The following is a 24,883-nucleotide window of genomic DNA, read 5'->3' as shown; positions in this document are numbered from 1 at the left end:
GATTAAGAATTACTAACCTTAACACGGCAGTTATTAACTTTCATGTTATGAGCATCCTGGTCAGTATCATCAATGCATATGTTCGCCTTATCACACCAAAAACAAGTTATATTCGATGTTGTTGCCCGTTGGCATGCTTTAGGCGAAGTGTATTTTGGACAATAGTCTGTGAAAAGAATGAGATGATTTAATTTGAAGTTGCCAAATAAAAGGTAAGTGAATTACAAAACATGTAATAATAACCCAGTGATATAATGGTGATTTCGGCGTTAAGTGACAATTTCACTCACTGGAAAATTGTCACTACGATGCATAATGCAATATTCAGTGTGTCATCAATTTCAATCATGCTTCGCGACATCATGTTTGAATTGAATGAAACTGTGTCGAAACTCTGTCAAGTATGAACGATGGATTTCAATATCTGTTTACACTCAGACATGTAGGCAGGATTCTGTCAGTGTGCTCAGCAAAGAGCGTTACATTGATTTTTCATTCTTGCACGACTCATTTCGATGATATCAGTTTTATGAATGCACATAGTTCAAGAAATTCAGTTATTTTCAGACTCGATATCGAGTTTTAATTATGTTAATTCAGTTAAACGACAAAGGAAGTCTGACATTGTTTTTAGAATGATCAATGATGATTTTCTTGAAGAGATTTCAGTCGATCTACTGTGATGGATGATATCGAAGTATGTAACTCCATTCTGTTATTTGTGCTGTCAGTTAATCTATGAAATTAGTTGGATCGGTAAAGATTCACTGATGATGACTGGAATATCTTATTCGCAGAATATTGACGGCGATCTGATTATTATACCATGGAATGATTCTCTCACTGATTAAAATATTATTTTAGTCGACTAAAACATGGTGAACTAAAATCTGTTTATACTTACTCAATGTACATGTTTATGAGAAGGTACACATTTTCATAATGTGGAAATAATTCTTAAACTGGCTATGATAAATTGTAATTTGGAGACTAGACATATCCATACCTTCAATTGATCGTATAAGTATGACAAAGCAAGGATTTTGGAAAATAGGCAATCGTTTCCGAAGTATTCGCGAATTCACTACCTCAGCGAGATTTCATTTCACATGTACCAAAAGAAAATACGGACACTTCCTCGTCAACGCGTAATCAACCAACAGACGCTTAATTTTATTCAGAACTAACATCATCTCATACATCGTTTTGTTGCTTTGTGGTCAAGTCACTTTTTGATCAAAGTGAAGACTTCAATATTGGTTCAAATTGGATTTTCAATCCTTTTCATCATTCAACAAACGAATCGATGTCTAGTTATTAATGATATGTGAAATGTCATTTAGGATAGATACCTCGATATCATGTGGAAGTAGAATAAAATTATACATGGAATGTTCAAATCGTTGAAATAAAAGTGACGTTTTCAAGTGTGAAGATAGTGATGGCTGATTAAATAAGTTATAACATACTTCTGACAGCTTCATATTCCACCAATGTTCCACTGTTGATCCATGTTTCAGGAGTAATTATTTCAGATACTGTTTCATCTTGTGTGATATATTGAACAAGAAAAGACACATAAAATTAAGAATTCGTTTATAAATACAACAGGTTATTTGCACCATTTAAGTCGTGGTCTAAACAAGGAACTGGGAAATGTCTCAAATAAGATAAGTTGCTGATTATCTAGCATGACCAAAAGTTACTAATATACATCAAAATCGATGAAAGTCCATTCAGTCCCATTCGTTTAATTCTGTTTCATACAAAGCACACTTCATTTTGAGTGAAGACTGAGGACTAAAAGTGTGACTTGTGTACTGTAAGTTAAAAAATAAATGAGTGTAAATCTCATTTCTTTAATCTCATCATTCATATGTCCTCGTCCGAATGCGTCAATCGGTAACCATAAGATTGAGCCACATCAAAATAGTCATCCGCACTTTTAGGATAAATACATTCATACACCTAGGTTGCTTTACTCAAGATATCTAGTTAAGTGCGTATAAGCATATGTAGACAGTGAAATCTATTATCGATGAAATTTATCACAGAAAGCTGAATTGACACCATAACGATCTCCTTTGAACCATTTCTGTGGCATCATCAAGTATGAGAGTTGTTGAATTCAATGCACATAAACTTTAATTTCAGTTCATTTTATAATAGTATACCTATGGTCGAAAGCATTAGTGACAAATGTCAAACACTTCCACAATTAGCTTACACTAATATTCACAATCAGTTGTGATACTGAAATTTTCCTACAACGAGTGTGAACATCTATCTAACGTTGAATGTTCAACATTCAATGACATTTGAACAGTGCTTTTACGGGACGCATATCAATTTCATTTTGCACAATTATCCACAACACTTCAACGACATTTATATCAGTTGTTTTTACAAGCAAATCAAGTCTTTAACGTAAACTGTAAGAAAATTGAACTGGATCACTGTGATAGAATAAAGGAATGTTCTGTATTGACGTGCTGATAACCAGGGTACAGACAGAAAATAATATGACACAAAAAGATGACTGATGATGTGAGTAACCAGATATCAATGTGCTGACAACATTCGTTGAAATGTTTCTTACTTCCTCCACATCCAAATATACCGGCGATTTTCGGTTTCCATTCAACTTCTTTAATTTCCGTTGGAATCTGAAAGAAAGTGTTGATAGTTTGAGTCAAGTTCTCTCAACGAACAACCTCCTACATGAAAATGAAGTGATTCACTTCTAATTATTCACTGTTTTAAACAAGTGCTTGAATAAGATGTGTCATCAAAGGTTGAATAATAGTGTCAAATATTCTGATTGTACATTCCAGAATGTTGATACATTCCTTTCGTGTTCAATGTAACTAGATATATTTGACAGTATTCATAAACATGAAATAGTTGAGTATTCTGAAGTACGTGAAACAAAACTGCATTTGCATTCAATTGTGCGACTTACGTTATCATAATACAACATTATCTTCCCATTTGGATGTATTAGGCAAGTTACCTTGGCTGTAAACTCTACAATTAGAAAACCATCGATATTTAGAACTTGGGCAAAAACAATGACCAATTTGTCGGTAGATGTAACATTGTATAAATCAGCTCATAAAGTGACCATGTTTCAGTGAATATTTACTGTGTTATGTCAAATATTTTCCTCAGTTAACTTCATGTTACATAATTCTAAGTGCACGTCATGTGAATGATAGAAACATACATCCTTCTAGACGAATGTCGAACGCCTAAAGCTGTACAACTATTGTATTATTACTGAAACAATCAATCGGTAATTGTTCCATTAAAATCCGATGGTCAATGAAGTATTCACATGTATGCGATATACGTTCTTGAATGCCTGCTGAAACAATCGAGACTGTGTACACATGACATAAGATTTGGAGTGTTTGCTTACAAAATGGACTTGGGGATTGAATTGTTTACATGGTCACGTGATATTTCAATCGATCAACTGAATACGACCATAGTGTTTATTTGTTGTAGATAAGAAACGAACAGCCCTAGATAGATGGGATATTTTTAAAATTTCAATGGATAATATTTAGGAATGACTGTGAGATTAATGGATGTGTAGATGAGTGTGTTGTGTACAGAACAGACTTTGTGGCAAACATAAAACACAATTTATTTATTTTGAAACTGAATGTGATCATCAAATTCAATTCAAGCCTGTAAACGTAAATGAATCACAAATGAAATAGGATTGTGGCCTGATTTATCCACTATAGTGATATGTATTTTACTCATCAAACCTAGTCGTTTCCAAATCACATCAACTATTCTTCAAATCTTATTCAACGTCATCAAGCGACCAGTGGATTTCACAAATGATTCTACCCTCATTTCTCTGAAAAGTGACAAATTCCTACATCTTCAGTTTCTGAGACAAATTGAATCTGACAACCTATGAATAATCATATGGAATGAAGACGTAGGTGTTTAGATTCCACATGTGTTGACTTACGTTTACCATCAACGTCTTTATTAATAAACCATCTGACAGCAAGTAATTCCTCTGAAATAATGAAAATAAAAATGGATGTTTAAATATCTGCATAACGAATATATATCACATTCAATAAATGAACGTATTAACACGGACTACATTTGCATGTAAGTTATGATCTTCATTCTGAGATTTATTGAATCGATGCAGTCAAATACTCAAGCATCTCTCATGTGGAAAGTTCAAGAAATATTATCAGCTTCATCCGTATGATAAATGTCTCAATCCATTCAACTAAGAAGAATAGTTTACTTCCGTAACATCTGTTCTAAGAGCTTTAGACTGTGGTACAGACCGTTAATGTCTAACTGACAATACCAATATAATAACATTTTCTGAGATTCGGTTAATAATCAATTCTGATAACTGATTAAAAACGGATGTTTGCAATATGGGTGTTCTAGGTTGTTCTGGTTTGATAGCAGAATATTATTATTCTATGATTGTTCATCTGTCACATGAAGTGCCTATATTCAAATTCGGTAATACTACGAATGTCATTGCAAAGATCGAATCCAAAACTCGATGGTAAACAAACAGCGACTCGAAGACATTAGACTTGTATGAATGAAGTAATTGCTAGAAAAGTATTGGAAGACATGAAGTATGATTTGATAGTTCATGGATATCAATAATTCAAAATGACGTCTCTCACAACATCGCTTATTGTTGCACATGTGATAATTCCGGTTCATTTAGTCTATGAAGATGTATCGTGTCGATGCCGATATCTGCTATCTTGTAGTTTTGATAGACTGAAGAGTTGGTAATTGGCACTCAAACAATAACATCACTTGTTTTATCATTTCTACCCTTCCAATGTGTTTGTATTTTGAGATGAATCTCTGTTTTGTGTAATTTTTTCACATGATAGTAATCAAAAGGTGTTGTGAAACACTCATGTTCTGGTACCAAAATCACACAAACAAAACAATCATCGTGTGTTGATAAGCTCTTGTGTAATAATCAAGTAAAATAGAGAATAATGTATGTAAAATAAATTGTGGGAATATGTAACAAAACAAAATATAACTGAATAATACAAGAACTCACTCTCATCCGAAATCTCAAATTCAGGATATGTATTGTCTGAACGAAACGGACTAATATATCCTAACCTGTCTTGTCCGTGCATACTTATTCCACCTGTATTTATTTATTGAAAACAGGAAACATGATTGATCATTTTACATCGAATGAACTAAACTAAATAATTAAATGAACTAGATGAACTGCATCTGGATTGCTATAAGGCGTAACACTATCGACACAAGTTGAACAAGAAAGGATATCGGAAGAAATTTTGCATGTCCCAAGGAGAATAAAACTAATTTAATAAAGAAATGGAATCAACTTGGATTCATGGACAGAAATGTTATCAAGAAAATAAAGTTATAATTTGAGATGAAAGAAAATTACTGACTTACCAGAAGGGAACAATAGAAAGTTGTGAGCTGACTACTGTAATATTTAAACGACATTTTCGGTTTAACTAACTAAAAAGACGTAAACACAGGCACAAGTACCTTCATCACAAAATGTAATCAGCTTACCGTACCATCATTGCGTCTACTGAAACTTCCATTCACAGCTGGCTGAGACTGGTTAATACTGATGCTCTGTAAATGCATATAGTGCTGAGACTGAGTATGTGTATAACGATCAAACGGATTACTTACATATCGATATGACCGGTTTTCAAAAATTACTTTTTCCAAAGTCATCCATTCACGTTCTTCACAAAGATCCTGGCATTTGAAGAATTCGTAAAGCCAGACGACGATCAGAAGAAATGACATCGATTGAGAAGATAACATGTTGTGTCTGAAATGGTTCAGATGAAATAAACAACGTTATCTCATTGTATTGATTCTCAATTTGAGTTACATGCTCAATCAACACTCACCTCATCTTCTTGTTCAAAGTAGTAGGTCATATTTTAATAAAACGTGTCAGGTTTATATAGATGTTTGAAGTGTAAGGTTGTTTACTACTGATTCGATGATTCAAACTGACCATTAAGATGAACATACGTGGTAAAATCGTATGTTCATTGTTAACCAATCATAGACGTAGATGAGCTCATCTTTATTCAATATTTTTCTGGCTGTTGATAACATGAGCTGTAATTTATCCACAGTTGTTTTAAATTCCTGACCCCTATTGATAAAACCTATCATAGATGTGATTAATAATTTATAGTCAACGATTGGTTAACTTGTAATTCAAAAGATCTGCTCATATGTTCATGAACAAACAGTTGGTTGTCTGTAATAATCTGTTAATTGACTTTTAATAGCGCACAAAATGTCGTTTACTCAGGTATTACAGTCTGTAGTTGAACAAACAACTGTACTGTAATTTCGTGAATTTATCAACATCAACATTATCCGTTTCATGTCGTTCATCATGATCTAATTACCAGAGGAAAACATATCTGCGTATGTTTTAGTGTCAATCAGTAATTCAGCTCAGGAAGAGTATGAGTCAGATTATAAATTATTTGATGTGATGTCTCGTTATAGCTACTTGTGTATTTTACATATAGTCAGTCAGTCAGTCAGTAACAACGTAGAACCGTACGTACGTACATCAGTTCGAGTTGCCACACCACATTAGCACAGAGATGCAGTTGTCGATTCAAATCCCGTAGTGGTAGAGGTAGTAAGAGTATAAGCAGTAATCGGGAAGATTAAGGTTTGGAGATGTTATTTATAGAGTATAATCCAGTGAAATAAATTTGGAACGAGAAAAAAGGGACATGAAGAATTCAGAAGATTAGAATTTGGGAGAACACAGAGTGGATGCACCTGCGCCATTGCAAACGATTTTGAGCCATGTCAGCCATCTTAACTGATGAAGTTTCACTACGTCATCAATTGATTTGCCATCCTTACCCAGTACCCGTTTCCTAACAACTGTACCCGTTTCCTAACATATTGTTATTAGGAAATATGTTGCAAGTACACAGTATGACTTACAGCATGATTTTATGGTTATGCGATATCAACTGTTACAGCTTGTCAATTCTTGCATATAACCTATTGCTCCGTACTGTTCTCCATTATCCATTCATGAGCATTAGAGAAAGGGACTTTGATGTATTGCGTAGAATGCTCGAGGCAGTAAGCAAAGAGTGCGGAGAAAATTTTGAGGTCATTATTATTAGGATTGTAGATAATCATTCATGTCTAGCTAAATCCTGACAGGTGTTCTCTTATCACGTACTAACCACCCATTTCGTCTATATGTCTATCCTTTGTATATCTTTTGTTAGAACGAGACATTGACGCATTAGAATCCAAGTAAGCAAGCAAAAATAAAAGAATCCTAATATACCTTATACTCTTAATTTTTCAATGTAATTTTGTGATGACAGCACAAATGATCTTCATATTTTGAATGTTAAACATCACCGTTCGTGTACTTAATGCATGAAGTTTTCTCAAAAAGTCCTTTCAACAACTTGATGCTTACACGGGGTGTACTTCAGTGTTTTCATCAATTCAGCAGAAGATTGTTCTTCTTTAAATAACCTCTTTCTTCTTCATTTCACTTCCAACGAAGACTAATATGCTACTTCTACTTATTACCAATATGTAAATATTTTAATGTCGAACATACGATTGTTCGCTGTTTTAAATGTCTATATTTTGTATTCGCTTTTTGAAAAAGTGTACACTCATCTCCTAAATCTCTATTTTACTCGACTCCATAATCTGTTAGACAGCTGAAACATATAGCTAAGGTGATTCACATCTACTATTTCAGTACATTTAATCTAATATGCGTTTACTCATAAGAAATAGTCTTCTGAAAACAAAAATAATGATGATATTATTAGTGTATACTATCGGAGAGTGAGATTATAAAGTGACGTCAGTCTGTTGACCTCAGTTGTTGTTTGTAGAAACGCCAATATATGTAATTCTATGTTGTTTATCACCATATTCTATCTCAATAATCAGAATTATATGATTTTCTCTTTTGTGTAATGTGCCTGATATAAATCTTAAATATAATAAGGAATTTCACATAATAATGATGCTTTTATATGACTGATCGTCATTTACGCACACGGAACAAAGTTGAATGAAATTTCCATTTTGCAGATGACTAATATTTTTCTAATGAGAGATTGAAGCGAAAACGAGTAGGTCGTTCTTTCAGGTTACGTTAGGTAATGATCTTGTTCTGTCAGTTGCTATGAGAACCTGCATAGCTTGCTCAAGCTTCCGGATAGTCTTATTTGTTCATTCTTTTTGAGTCCCACTGCTTTTGCCTCTGTATCGCACTTAACCAAATACACTCAATGCTCGTCTTAAATCTCAGCTACACCTTTCATAAGCGCATGATTATTTCAGTGAAGCATTGAGAATGTGCATTGTGTAAGGAAAACAAAAGTTCCAAGTACCACTGTTTATCTCTATCTCGTACAAAGTCTACTTTTTTCGTACTCAATGGTGATATGACTGAGGAGTGCAAGTAAGGTTCTCTTGTTGCGTATGTTCAGTATGTGAATGAGTATGTTAATCGTCTGTTAGATATTCCCGTCAATTCATGAAATTACTGATTTCACTTGGTTATGGAGATTTTGAACACATCAACTTATAATGAACGACAAGATTAAATAAAAATAATAAACAGTGAATCATCGCACAATCATCTAATATTCATCCATTCAATGGTAAAGTAGATCATTTCAAGATACCATATCATTTTCGAATGATAATTTACTCATTTTCCCAATGAATATACTCGGTTTCAAACTTTTCTTTACACAGTAGATAGACAAGAATTGTTGTGACCTGGCACACAAAATAATCGTCACGACAGCCGTTAGACATCACCTTTATAATGATCACTCGCAGGTTAGTATTTTAAAGGATTTAATATGTTTCACGGTCATCGCTGTGCTGCATATTCGAATGTAGGGGCATAATGAGATTCGTACGTTTTAAACGTTTCCAGCTCAGAAGAGCCACGGTAACGCTAGCTCTCAACAGAAACGACTCTCGTATGAGGCACGTATTCATCAGCATTCCACTTCCTCCATATCTTCTTTGAGCAGCACATAGTGCATCCGAGGAAATGTTACATATTGCAGGTTAGATGCATTGTGAAGTCACAGACAAGAAAGGTATGGAGAAGAGTGTAGTATTTGTGAAAGACCGTACATCACTCGATTTATTGAGATTAGACTGGACAGATTGGCTGAAGGTAATAGACTGACCCTAAAACTCAATCTGCAACATTGTCTGTACAGCGGAAATTGAAGAGGAGAACTCTGTGGTGTCGTTATCACAAAGTCATAAAACAGCATTTAGTGAGAGACTTAATGAATGCACTGAACCTCTGACACTTTGATAAAAATCGAAGCTAGGTTTGTGGTCTAAAAGAACTTAACCACATGATGCTCCCACAGTCGCTAAACAAGAAATCCAAAGGCTTGACGAAACGGGTGTTACTGAACCGGTGTACGTCTCAGCATAAGCTGCACCGAAAGCAGTTGTAAAGAAAATCAACCACGCGTCCATTTATATATCCCTTACTCAATCGAGACAAATGAAGCCGTAGAAACTCGGCAGTAAATTAAAGGCGAATTCTGAGGACTGGAATGGACTATAGTTATATATATTCTTATTGTATAAGTGTTCAGCAAATCGATCACGTATATTCACACTCTTCTTATTATAAGTTTTCTTTTGACCTACAGACTATTATAATATGATTTACTTTTCAAAAGTGTTAGGTGTCGTTGAACATAATCGATGGCAACTTTGGGATCCATTCATGAACAAATACTAAATGTATATTTTTATCTAAAATAGAGCATGAACAAAGATAATAGAGGGGACTATATGTATATTTGTATCGTCTAATCATTCAATAACTAAACTAATCCCATTCATATTCCTCTTATTATAAGCTTCATTTTGATCTGTGAACCATTATTATATGTTTTACCATTCTTGAATTTTGACTTGTCTATTATTCACTGCCTCCCACATTCACAGCCACTTTTGGTCAGATTTTTAACAATGTTGTTTTCTGTTTAATGGTACGTTTTGGTCTGTTTGGTTATTATATACAAACCCAGTATGTTTGAAATACATGATTCATATTGCAGAGGCTGAGTTTGGCGTCTTGGAGTTTAATGGCCGGGCTAGGCGGAAAGCAGGACCAATAAGGACTCTAAACAGCTCGCACGTGTTAGGCGTCACTGGTTCGAATGATGATTCACTGCTTCTGATTGGTGGTATTATTACATTATCCATTAACAGGGCACTCAGGCCAGAAAATAAAACACAAATTTATGACCATTTTATACCTTCAGTCTTTCACAGTGACAGCTACTTTTTGACTTCATCGTGTACAAATGTTATTTTCTGACTTATGGTGTGATGTGGTTTTTATGGCTTGACTATAAAGCATGTATGTTTGAAACGAATGTTTCGCATAATGGAAGATGATATTAGTAATCTGAACCTTTGCCAGTCACTGGCACATATAAACACGTACACATTCAGCTAGTTGAACATTCACTTGTCTACTGATCATTAAAATTAAATTGATTCCACATTTGCCTATTCCAATCAAATCAACATATTGATTCCTAGAAAATATTTAACTCGGTACTTTATATCTAGAATGATAGTATTAAATCAACACTGACAACCAGATAGACATAGAGTTGACTGCTTCTCAGTGATCAGTTAATGTACCCACTTCATAGATCCGTAGATCAAGAATCATACTGAACAAAGTGATCGAACACTTCAATACAATCTACTTATCAAACTAATTTGGATTAAATGTTCACTTTCGTAACCAATAGTGATAGGAATTGAATTCTAAAAAATTGCATTGAAGGTCATGTAGAATATAAGAATAAACTGTGCAATCAGTTACGTAATACAGAATATTGATCGACTGCACAAATGAAGAATTAGTGTAAAATATATTGAAATGATTACTGTATATGCTACTTTTATATTTGGAAGGATACAGAATTCTATGAAACGTTCGTAATAAATGTTGACGCTTAATAGTCAGTGATGTGATGTATACTACTTATAACTGACGAACGACATAAGTAGTATTTAATACCAGTCGAAAGTGGATGAAACGTATTAGGAAATTTATCCAGCATTTACTTCACCTCATTCACCAATTTGTACATCATTGATAGTATTTTACATATTACATAACTTCTGACTTGTTTTTAAATTACTGTCCTTCAATTTATCTAATCCATATTTATTTCTGATTATTAACCTTACAATATCATTCAATACGTAGAGCTATTACAATTCACATGTTATTCTTTTTCAACGATGGGTATCACTTTACATGTGACCGGATTTTGGATGATTAAGCTGGATAATATAACTGTAGAAACTGAAGAGAATGACACGACGATCATTTATTTTACACAGTTTGAGCTACTATAAACATATTTCTGTTAAAATGTCTGTGGAAGCTACTTCATTCGGATTGGTTCATGTAAGATACATTTTGAATGTTTTGTGAGTGAAAATCCCTTCATGTATACACTTGCAGTTTGTTCCCATTGATTTCTTTAGCTGCACATTGTTGGCCGTTTTGATTCCATTTGAGTTGTTAATATTTGTATTTCATTATAGTTCTTATTTTTCTTACGCTTTCACTATGTTTCCGTGTTTCTTCTTGAACTGCATTTATGTTGTTTGAGTTGATACTTAGTCATGAGGGCCGCCATATTGGTTGGTTTGTCGCTCCTTTTGATTGTGTTGCTTGTATTGACTGGAATTGTGCCTTTCTTCGATTGTGAATTGAGGCACTCTTCCAGAATTGGAAACACTCTAGGCTATAACGCAATCATGGCGTTCACGAATCAGTTCCATAATGAATATCAATGGTTTTTCTTTGTATTAATTGTAATCATTTTGTCATATCTATTATGGTCAACTGGACATTCAGCTTTTACACCTCTGATTAACTCAACACTATAGTATGTTTCACAGCTAAATAGTATGGTTGAAGTGATTCAGAAGATAATAATATTCAAGAAGAAGATGTTATTCTCGATGAATCATATTACTTTGACATGAACACAACATGCACTACTTTCGTCCTCTCAAATCTGTTCACATAAAGGACTGTTACTTGACGATTCAGTCAAGAATAGGTATTTCAGTATCGCATAGAATCATCACATTTACTATTTGTGTTCTTCTAATCTAATATGCGTTTTCACATATGAAACATATATTCTCAAGGTTAACACAAATGATGATAATAATAGTGTACACTGTCTAAGAGTGTGATTTTAAAGTGACATCAGTCTGGTGACCTCAGTGGTTGTATATAGAAATGTTTATGATTTTACTTTTTTGTTGTTTACCACCATATTCTATCTAAACAATTTGATAATATGGCTTATTCTTTTGTATAATGAGCTTGATATCAATCTTGAATATCATAAGGAATGTCACTTACTAATGATTCTTTCTGTCTATCGACCATTCCGGATTCGCGAAATTGGTCGACGTTATTGCGTAGAAATTTTGATTAGATTAGGTAGTGTTCAATGTGTTTAGTCTGTTGGGAGAAATCCGTGAATGCGGGTTTCTTGATGTTTGGTAAAGGTCAATTCAGTTTATCTTCGCTTCTGAAGAATCCAATACTCCTCGTGTGATCCAAACTCATATCATGCGAGAAATAACTGTCAGCTTGCCCGAGGATCATGACACCCAATGGCGACTCCTGTGCATACTTGTACATATTTCTAGGATTATGCTAATGAAAGTAACTAACAAATGTCAATGGTTAGTGAAATCCTTCCTAATTACCAACAGATTCAGCTGCTGATATTGCCTTTCTTTGCATGACGAACTGAGAAATGTTTGTCACGCAATTCTTAATTTCGTGACACAGATAATTTGACTTTTACAAAAGTCCTTGAAGTGACAACTTAACGTATTCCTAAGGAATAAAAATAATATCTTACTATCATTTAGGAATTACTTTATCCTCCATTATTGTTTATATACCTTGGTTCCTGCCTGCAGGTATTAGTGATCCACCGCTACTAGACATGGAAGCTCGTCAAGCGAAATCTTCTTCTATTCCATCGACAACCATTTTGTAACATTTGGTACAATTGCAAGTTATTCAATGATAAGTATTTATATATCATTGATTTGTATTGTATAACTCACAAATAGCATGAGGATTAACATCTTTAGCAAAATGGTTCGACTGTTGAAAAATCGAACCGAAAAATCTCTAATATTTCAGATAATAACAACTCTGTTATTGCCTGTGATCTTTATTTAATCAGATAGTGCTGGGAGTAGATGTATTCCACACCTGCTACTACATGACTCAAATCTCATATTGAGATGAAAAAGCATTGATTATATTAAGAGTGAGACAATATCTATAAGCAATTATGCGTTCTATTGTGGAGTCACTTGTGAGCTCACTATCAAAGGATGATAATCTTAGGCAAGAAATAAAGACACAATCACCACTCAAACTGCTACTGTTGGTGGATGTAGTTCCTGCGGGAATTACAGTCATTAGAAATTAAATTCTGTCATCAATTTTATCGCTGGCAAAGTTGCTAAGTGCATTATCTCGCAAATTAAAGTGATTATCTATAATAAACCTAACAAAATTACCCTTGAATTTGTGTGTACGTGTGTAAGGAATTTGGTTTGGAAAACAGATGAACTTCAACAAATCCTATTGCATCAGCATGAGGACTCACTTATGCTGTTAAACTGCCTCATGTTCAACACTCTGAATTACCAATGAACAACGCTAAATTGCCTTTGAGGCATGTATTGACCTCAGGCAACCAATGGATGTCCAATGGCAACATTATTTCGAAATCTCCCAACAAAACATTAGAAAATCATGCACAACTACCTAGTTCTAACGTGAAAGCTCTTAAAATCAGTAAAGATTACAAACTCTTTACCATGTTGTAAAAAAGAAAGTATATACAGAACCGTCTGTTTCCGGACCTAATAGGAAGAATATTACAATGTCTCCACCGTACACTAATTTGCACACCGACATAATGTTTTACCTTAATAATAGTTGAGGTGACTATATGATCAGAATTTGTTCAAACGTCACACAACACGGACACCACTATCGTCGTGTGAGCAGGGCTGATTTTGGAAAGATCGCAGAACACCAACGTATCTCCAAAAGTTCGGGTTGTGTGGATGATCTTATAGTCAATATATTTACACATGCATCCGCTTCGAACTACAATAATTCAAGGGATTTATATTGCCCTAGAATGAACTGGATTACCGGTAGTTGTGAGCCATAATGAATTTCCGGTAACCATTAACATACACTACTGATCGCAGTGAGAGTGATAGTACACTTGATATAATATTTAATAGAGATGTCATCCTACTATCTGTACAAGTACACAATGAATTGAAAAACAGTAGAAATAATAAAGTCCTATTTTCCCTCATTTGAGAGACGGAATTTCATACTTTCTCTACAAATGCGTTGGTGCCCTTCTTCTTCACAAGGTGTTTGCTCTCAATATGGAAGCAGGCACTTATCCTTACTGTTGGGATACCGCATATTATTGAACCACGTTAGATGTGAGATTGACATGATTAATTATCGGCCCATAAATATTACTCCGGTCATCTCCGGGACTATTGCAAAAATTGTTAGTGACGAATTCCCCAAATTCCTACCCACTGAAAAATTATCATTGATTCTCAACATCGATTTCTGGAAGTTGATCTTGTAATAATTGCCACTTTTACCTCTTTAATTCAGTGTTGTGTTATGGGTTGCATAACTCAAAACCTTTATAACATTTCGATCAAGTTTTATGTACAAACACTCATAGAATATTACTTGGAACTGATTGTACCTTGAATTATAATTCCAGATGTACCAAACTTGAGTTCGGCTTTCTATTGAAGAGACTCCAAATTTAATCCTTTTCTTCAAGTTACTTAATAAACTATCCTTTACATCCAGTCAAGTAATTCAATTTGCAGAAACTTTAATTAAAATATTGGTAACTCCGTTTCATTGGTTAAACAAACTTATGCTTATTTATCTCTTATGATGAATTATTTTACCAGTGAATTCTCTAGACTGTGTAATAATCTGCCACAATCCGTATGCCAGCTGCAATAACTTCCAGTCTTTGTTCACCGTATTGGTGCATATGGCTCTTCTAAAAATGCGTTAAATGTTGTAGCACCTGCAAGTGCATCTTATTCAACAAGTTAGATTATAGGAACTTCAAATGTTCAAACATTCTTACTGCAGAATCCAGTAATTTGAAACACCTATCTGCTGTTATTTTACATTACCGCTTTCCCTGTCAACCCTAACTAATTTGAATAAGATGCACTTGCAGGTGCTACAACATTTAACGCATTTTTAGAAGAGCCATATGCACCAATACGGTGAACAAAGACTGGAAGTTATTGCAGCTGGCATACGGATTGTGGCAGATTATTACACAGTCTAGAGAATTCACTGGTAAAATAATTCATCATAAGAGATAAATAAGCATAAGTTTGTTTAACCAATGAAACGGAGTTACCAATATTTTAATTAAAGTTTCTGCAAATTGAATTACTTGACTGGATGTAAAGGATAGTTTATTAAGTAACTTGAAGAAAAGGATTAAATTTGGAGTCTCTTCAATAGAAAGCCGAACTCAAGTTTGGTACATCTGGAATTATAATTCAAGGTACAATCAGTTCCAAGTAATATTCTATGAGTGTTTGTACATAAAACTTGATCGAAATGTTATAAAGGTTTTGAGTTATGCAACCCATAACACAACACTGAATTAAAGAGGTAAAAGTGGCAATTATTACAAGATCAACTTCCAGAAATCGATGTTGAGAATCAATGATAATTTTTCAGTGGGTAGGAATTTGGGGAATTCGTCACTAACAATTTTTGCAATAGTCCCGGAGATGACCGGAGTAATATTTATGGGCCGATAATTAATCATGTCAATCTCACATCTAACGTGGTTCAATAATATGCGGTATCCCAACAGTAAGGATAAGTGCCTGCTTCCATATTGAGAGCAAACACCTTGTGAAGAAGAAGGGCACCAACGCATTTGTAGAGAAAGTATGAAATTCCGTCTCTCAAATGAGGGAAAATAGGACTTTATTATTTCTACTGTTTTTCAATTCATTGTGTACTTGTACAGATAGTAGGATGACATCTCTATTAAATATTATATCAAGTGTACTATCACTCTCACTGCGATCAGTAGTGTATGTTAATGGTTACCGGAAATTCATTATGGCTCACAACTACCGGTAATCCAGTTCATTCTAGGGCAATATAAATCCCTTGAATTATTGTAGTTCGAAGCGGATGCATGTGTAAATATATTGACTATAAGATCATCCACACAACCCGAACTTTTGGAGATACGTTGGTGTTCTGCGATCTTTCCAAAATCAGCCCTGCTCACACGACGATAGTGGTGTCCGTGTTGTGTGACGTTTGAACAAATTCTGATCATATAGTCACCTCAACTATTATTAAGGTAAAACATTATGTCGGTGTGCAAATTAGTGTACGGTGGAGACATTGTAATATTCTTCCTATTAGGTCCGGAAACAGACGGTTCTGTATATACTTTCTTTTTACAACATGGTAAAGAGTTTGTAATCTTTACTGATTTTAAGAGCTTTCACGTTAGAACTAGGTAGTTGTGCATGATTTTCTAATGTTTTGTTGGGAGATTTCGAAATAATGTTGCCATTGGACATCCATTGGTTGCCTGAGGTCAATACATGCCTCAAAGGCAATTTAGCGTTGTTCATTGGTAATTCAGAGTGTTGGCGAACATGAGGCAGTTTAACAGCATAAGTGAGTCCTCATGCTGATGCAATAGGATTTGTTGAAGTTCATCTGTTTTCCAAACCAAATTCCTTACACACGTACACACAAATTCAAGGGTAATTTTGTTAGGTTTATTATAGATAATCACTTTAATTTGCGAGATAATGCACTTAGCAACTTTGCCAGCGATAAAATTGATGACAGAATTTAATTTCTAATGACTGTAATTCCCGCAGGAACTACATCCACCAACAGTAGCAGTTTGAGTGGTGATTGTGTCTTTATTTCTTGCCTAAGATTATCATCCTTTGATAGTGAGCTCACAAGTGACTCCACAATAGAACGCATAATTGCTTATAGATATTGTCTCACTCTTAATATAATCAATGCTTTTTCATCTCAATATGAGATTTGAGTCATGTAGTAGCAGGTGTGGAATACATCTACTCCCAGCACTATCTGATTAAATAAAGATCACAGGCAATAACAGAGTTGTTATTATCTGAAATATTAGAGATTTTTCGGTTCGATTTTTCAACAGTCGAACCATTTTGCTAAAGATGTTAATCCTCATGCTATTTGTGAGTTATACAATACAAATCAATGATATATAAATACTTATCATTGAATAACTTGCAATTGTACCAAATGTTACAAAATGGTTGTCGATGGAATAGAAGAAGATTTCGCTTGACGAGCTTCCATGTCTAGTAGCGGTGGATCACTAATACCTGCAGGCAGGAACCAAGGTATATAAACAATAATGGAGGATAAAGTAATTCCTAAATGATAGTAAGATATTATTTTTATTCCTTAGGAATACGTTAAGTTGTCACTTCAAGGACTTTTGTAAAAGTCAAATTATCTGTGTCACGAAATTAAGAATTGCGTGACAAACATTTCTCAGTTCGTCATGCAAAGAAAGGCAATATCAGCAGCTGAATCTGTTGGTAATTAGGAAGGATTTCACTAACCATTGACATTTGTTAGTTACTTTCATTAGCATAATCCTAGAAATATGTACAAGTATGCACAGGAGTCGCCATTGGGTGTCATGATCCTCGGGCAAGCTGACAGTTATTTCTCGCATGATATGAGTTTGGATCACACGAGGAGTATTGGATTCTTCAGAAGCGAAGATAAACTGAATTGACCTTTACCAAACATCAAGAAACCCGCATTCACGGATTTCTCCCAACAGACTAAACACATTGAACACTACCTAATCTAATCAAAATTTCTACGCAATAACGTCGACCAATTTCGCGAATCCGGAATGGTCGATAGACAGAAAGAATCATTAGTAAGTGACATTCCTTATGATATTCAAGATTGATATCAAGCTCATTATACAAAAGAATAAGCCATATTATCAAATTGTTTAGATAGAATATGGTGGTAAACAACAAAAAGTAAAATCATAAACATTTCTATATACAACCACTGAGGTCACCAGACTGATGTCACTTTAAAATCACACTCTTAGACAGTGTACACTATTATTATCATCATTTGTGTTAACCTTGAGAAATATGTTTCATATGTGAAAACGCATATTAGATTAGAAGAACACAAATAGTAAATGTGATGATTCTATGCGATACTGAAATACCTATTCTTGACTGAATCGTCAAGTAACAGTCCTTTATGTGAACAGATTTGAGAGGACGAAAGTAGTGCATGTTGTGTTCATGTCAAAGTAATATGATTCATCGAGAATAACATCTTCTTCTTGAATATTATTATCTTCTGAATCACTTCAACCATACTATTTAGCTGTGAAACATACTATAGTGTTGAGTTAATCAGAGGTGTAAAAGCTGAATGTCCAGTTGACCATAATAGATATGACAAAATGATTACAATTAATACAAAGAAAAACCATTGATATTCATTATGGAACTGATTCGTGAACGCCATGATTGCGTTATAGCCTAGAGTGTTTCCAATTCTGGAAGAGTGCCTCAATTCACAATCGAAGAAAGGCACAATTCCAGTCAATACAAGCAACACAATCAAAAGGAGCGACAAACCAACCAATATGGCGGCCCTCATGACTAAGTATCAACTCAAACAACATAAATGCAGTTCAAGAAGAAACACGGAAACATAGTGAAAGCGTAAGAAAAATAAGAACTATAATGAAATACAAATATTAACAACTCAAATGGAATCAAAACGGCCAACAATGTGCAGCTAAAGAAATCAATGGGAACAAACTGCAAGTGTATACATGAAGGGATTTTCACTCACAAAACATTCAAAATGTATCTTACATGAACCAATCCGAATGAAGTAGCTTCCACAGACATTTTAACAGAAATATGTTTATAGTAGCTCAAACTGTGTAAAATAAATGATCGTCGTGTCATTCTCTTCAGTTTCTACAGTTATATTATCCAGCTTAATCATCCAAAATCCGGTCACATGTAAAGTGATACCCATCGTTGAAAAAAGAATAACATGTGAATTGTAATAGCTCTACGTATTGAATGATATTGTAAGGTTAATAATCAGAAATAAATATGGATTAGATAAATTGAAGGACAGTAATTTAAAAACAAGTCAGAAGTTATGTAATATGTAAAATACTATCAATGATGTACAAATTGGTGAATGAGGTGAAGTAAATGCTGGATAAATTTCCTAATACGTTTCATCCACTTTCGACTGGTATTAAATACTACTTATGTCGTTCGTCAGTTATAAGTAGTATACATCACATCACTGACTATTAAGCGTCAACATTTATTACGAACGTTTCATAGAATTCTGTATCCTTCCAAATATAAAAGTAGCATATACAGTAATCATTTCAATATATTTTACACTAATTCTTCATTTGTGCAGTCGATCAATATTCTGTATTACGTAACTGATTGCACAGTTTATTCTTATATTCTACATGACCTTCAATGCAATTTTTTTAGAATTCAATTCCTATCACTATTGGTTACGAAAGTGAACATTTAATCCAAATTAGTTTGATAAGTAGATTGTATTGAAGTGTTCGATCACTTTGTTCAGTATGATTCTTGATCTACGGATCTATGAAGTGGGTACATTAACTGATCACTGAGAAGCAGTCAACTCTATGTCTATCTGGTTGTCAGTGTTGATTTAATACTATCATTCTAGATATAAAGTACCGAGTTAAATATTTTCTAGGAATCAATATGTTGATTTGATTGGAATAGGCAAATGTGGAATCAATTTAATTTTAATGATCAGTAGACAAGTGAATGTTCAACTAGCTGAATGTGTACGTGTTTATATGTGCCAGTGACTGGCAAAGGTTCAGATTACTAATATCATCTTCCATTATGCGAAACATTCGTTTCAAACATACATGCTTTATAGTCAAGCCATAAAAACCACATCACACCATAAGTCAGAAAATAACATTTGTACACGATGAAGTCAAAAAGTAGCTGTCACTGTGAAAGACTGAAGGTATAAAATGGTCATAAATTTGTGTTTTATTTTCTGGCCTGAGTGCCCTGTTAATGGATAATGTAATAATACCACCAATCAGAAGCAGTGAATCATCATTCGAACCAGTGACGCCTAACACGTGCGAGCTGTTTAGAGTCCTTATTGGTCCTGCTTTCCGCCTAGCCCGGCCATTAAACTCCAAGACGCCAAACTCAGCCTCTGCAATATGAATCATGTATTTCAAACATACTGGGTTTGTATATAATAACCAAACAGACCAAAACGTACCATTAAACAGAAAACAACATTGTTAAAAATCTGACCAAAAGTGGCTGTGAATGTGGGAGGCAGTGAATAATAGACAAGTCAAAATTCAAGAATGGTAAAACATATAATAATGGTTCACAGATCAAAATGAAGCTTATAATAAGAGGAATATGAATGGGATTAGTTTAGTTATTGAATGATTAGACGATACAAATATACATATAGTCCCCTCTATTATCTTTGTTCATGCTCTATTTTAGATAAAAATATACATTTAGTATTTGTTCATGAATGGATCCCAAAGTTGCCATCGATTATGTTCAACGACACCTAACACTTTTGAAAAGTAAATCATATTATAATAGTCTGTAGGTCAAAAGAAAACTTATAATAAGAAGAGTGTGAATATACGTGATCGATTTGCTGAACACTTATACAATAAGAATATATATAACTATAGTCCATTCCAGTCCTCAGAATTCGCCTTTAATTTACTGCCGAGTTTCTACGGCTTCATTTGTCTCGATTGAGTAAGGGATATATAAATGGACGCGTGGTTGATTTTCTTTACAACTGCTTTCGGTGCAGCTTATGCTGAGACGTACACCGGTTCAGTAACACCCGTTTCGTCAAGCCTTTGGATTTCTTGTTTAGCGACTGTGGGAGCATCATGTGGTTAAGTTCTTTTAGACCACAAACCTAGCTTCGATTTTTATCAAAGTGTCAGAGGTTCAGTGCATTCATTAAGTCTCTCACTAAATGCTGTTTTATGACTTTGTGATAACGACACCACAGAGTTCTCCTCTTCAATTTCCGCTGTACAGACAATGTTGCAGATTGAGTTTTAGGGTCAGTCTATTACCTTCAGCCAATCTGTCCAGTCTAATCTCAATAAATCAAGTGATGTACGGTCTTTCACAAATACTACACTCTTCTCCATACCTTTCTTGTCTGTGACTTCACAATGCATCTAACCTGCAATATGTAACATTTCCTCGGATGCACTATGTGCTGCTCAAAGAAGATATGGAGGAAGTGGAATGCTGATGAATACGTGCCTCATACGAGAGTCGTTTCTGTTGAGAGCTAGCGTTACCGTGGCTCTTCTGAGCTGGAAACGTTTAAAACGTACGAATCTCATTATGCCCCTACATTCGAATATGCAGCACAGCGATGACCGTGAAACATATTAAATCCTTTAAAATACTAACCTGCGAGTGATCATTATAAAGGTGATGTCTAACGGCTGTCGTGACGATTATTTTGTGTGCCAGGTCACAACAATTCTTGTCTATCTACTGTGTAAAGAAAAGTTTGAAACCGAGTATATTCATTGGGAAAATGAGTAAATTATCATTCGAAAATGATATGGTATCTTGAAATGATCTACTTTACCATTGAATGGATGAATATTAGATGATTGTGCGATGATTCACTGTTTATTATTTTTATTTAATCTTGTCGTTCATTATAAGTTGATGTGTTCAAAATCTCCATAACCAAGTGAAATCAGTAATTTCATGAATTGACGGGAATATCTAACAGACGATTAACATACTCATTCACATACTGAACATACGCAACAAGAGAACCTTACTTGCACTCCTCAGTCATATCACCATTGAGTACGAAAAAAGTAGACTTTGTACGAGATAGAGATAAACAGTGGTACTTGGAACTTTTGTTTTCCTTACACAATGCACATTCTCAATGCTTCACTGAAATAATCATGCGCTTATGAAAGGTGTAGCTGAGATTTAAGACGAGCATTGAGTGTATTTGGTTAAGTGCGATACAGAGGCAAAAGCAGTGGGACTCAAAAAGAATGAACAAATAAGACTATCCGGAAGCTTGAGCAAGCTATGCAGGTTCTCATAGCAACTGACAGAACAAGATCATTACCTAACGTAACCTGAAAGAACGACCTACTCGTTTTCGCTTCAATCTCTCATTAGAAAAATATTAGTCATCTGCAAAATGGAAATTTCATTCAACTTTGTTCCGTGTGCGTAAATGACGATCAGTCATATAAAAGCATCATTATTATGTGAAATTCCTTATTATATTTAAGATTTATATCAGTCACATTACACAAAAGAGAAAATCATATAATTCTGGTTATTGAGATAGAATATGGTGATAAACAACATAGAAGTACATACATTGGCGTTTCTACAAACAACAACTGAGGTCAACAGACTGACGTCACTTTATAATCTCACTCTCCGATAGTATACACTAATAATATCATCATTATTTTTGTTTTCAGAAGACTATTTCTTATGAGTAAACGCATATTAGATTAAATGTACTGAAATAGTAGATGTGAATCACCTTAGCTATATGTTTCAGCTGTCTAACAGATTATGGAGTCGAGTAAAATAGAGATTTAGGAGATGAGTGTACACTTTTTCAAAACAGCGAATACGAAATATAGACGATTAAAACAGCGAACAATCGTATGTTCGACATTAAAATATTTACATATTGGTAATAAGTAGAAGTAGCATATTAGTCTTCGTTGGAAGTGAAATGAAGAAGAAAGAGGTGATTTAAAGAAGAACAATCTTCTGCTGAATTGATGAAAACACTGAAGTACACCCCGTGTAAGCATCAAGTTGTTGAAAGGACTTTTTGAGAAAACTTCATGCATTAAGTACACGAACGGTGATGTTTAACATTCAAAATATGAAGATCATTTGTGCTGTCATCACAAAACTACATTGAAAAATTAAGAGTATAAGGTATATTAGGATTCTTTTATTTTTGCTTGCTTACTTGGATTCTAATGCGTCAATGTCTCGTTCTAACAAAAGATATACAAAGGGGAGACATATAGACGAAATGGGTGGTTAGTACGTGATAAGAGAACACCTGTCAGGATTTAGCTAGACATGAATGATTATCTACAATCCTAATAATAATGACCTCAAAATTTTCTCCGCACTCTTTGCTTACTGCCTCGAGCATTCTACGCAATACATCAAAGTCCCTTTTCCAAAGGTCATGAATGGATAATGAAGAACAGTACAGAGCAATAGGTTATATGCAAGAATTGACAAGCTGTAACAGTTGATATCGCATAACCATAAAATCATGCAGTAAGTCATACTGTGTACTTGCAACATATTTCCTAATAACAATATGTTAGGAAACGGGTACAGTTGTTAGGAAACGGGTACTGGGTAAGGATGGCAAATCAATTGATGACGTAGTGAAACTTCATCAGTTAAGATGGCTGGGACACGTGTTACGTATGCCCAACGACCGACTGCCTCGACGTGCTATGTTCAGTGATATAGGAGTAGATTGGAAGAAAGCTAGGGGCGGCCAAACCAAAACATGGCACAAGTCCATGAAGTCACTGACAAGTGAACTGAGTCATGTTGGTAGGTGTAGACTACCTGGTTGGGGACCGCGAGATGATAGCAACCGATGGTTAGAGACCCTGAATGACATGGCTCAAAATCGTTTGCAATGGCGCAGGTGCATCCACTCTGTGTTCTCCCAAATTCTAATCTTCTGAATTCTTCATGTCCTTTTTTTCTCGTTCCAAATTTATTTCACTGGATTATACTCTATAAATAACATCTCCAAACCTTAATCTTCCCGATTACTGCTTATACTCTTACTACCTCTACCACTACGGGATTTGAATCGACAACTGCATCTCTGTGCTAATGTGGTGTGGCAACTCGAACTGATGTACGTACGTACAGAAGTTCTACGTTGTTACTGACTGACTGACTGACTGATATGTAAAATACACAAGTAGCTATAACGAGACATCACATCAAATAATTTATAATCTGACTCATACTCTTCCTGAGCTGAATTACTGATTGACACTAAAACATACGCAGATATGTTTTCCTCTGGTAATTAGATCATGATGAACGACATGAAACGGATAATGTTGATGTTGATAAATTCACGAAATTACAGTACAGTTGTTTGTTCAACTACAGACTGTAATACCTGAGTAAACGACATTTTGTGCGCTATTAAAAGTCAATTAACAGATTATTACAGACAACCAACTGTTTGTTCATGAACATATGAGCAGATCTTTTGAATTACAAGTTAACCAATCGTTGACTATAAATTATTGTTAATCACATCTATGATAGGTTTTATCAATAGGGGTCAGGAATTTAAAACAACTGTGGATAAATTACAGCTCATGTTATCAACAGCCAGAAAAATATTGAATAAAGATGAGCTCATCTACGTCTATGATTGGTTAACAATGAACATACGATTTTACCACGTATGTTCATCTTAATG

General features: G+C 34.5%; 2 protein-coding genes across 2 annotated transcripts in view; both read right to left on the bottom strand.

Moving 5' to 3' along the window:
• The window catches only part of MS3_00001072 (uncharacterized protein), a 242,527-nt gene that overhangs the window by 1,192 nt on the left and 216,452 nt on the right, over positions 1-24,883 (bottom strand). The window lies entirely within an intron of this gene.
• Positions 2,180-5,298, bottom strand: MS3_00001124 (uncharacterized protein). The gene is made up of 4 exons (XM_051208630.1): positions 5,087-5,298; positions 3,992-4,042; positions 2,963-3,027; positions 2,180-2,666 (listed from the first exon to the last, which is right to left on the bottom strand). The coding sequence occupies exons 1-4, from the start codon at positions 5,166-5,168 to the stop codon at positions 2,454-2,456; spliced, it is 411 nt and encodes a 136-aa protein (XP_051072872.1). The 5' UTR covers positions 5,169-5,298; the 3' UTR covers positions 2,180-2,453.

The sequence above is a fragment of the Schistosoma haematobium genome, chromosome 1 (assembly GCF_000699445.3).
Source record: "Schistosoma haematobium chromosome 1, whole genome shotgun sequence".
Taxonomy (NCBI): Eukaryota; Metazoa; Platyhelminthes; class Trematoda; order Strigeidida; family Schistosomatidae; genus Schistosoma; species Schistosoma haematobium.
This window is presented reverse-complemented; position numbering and strand designations above follow the sequence as displayed.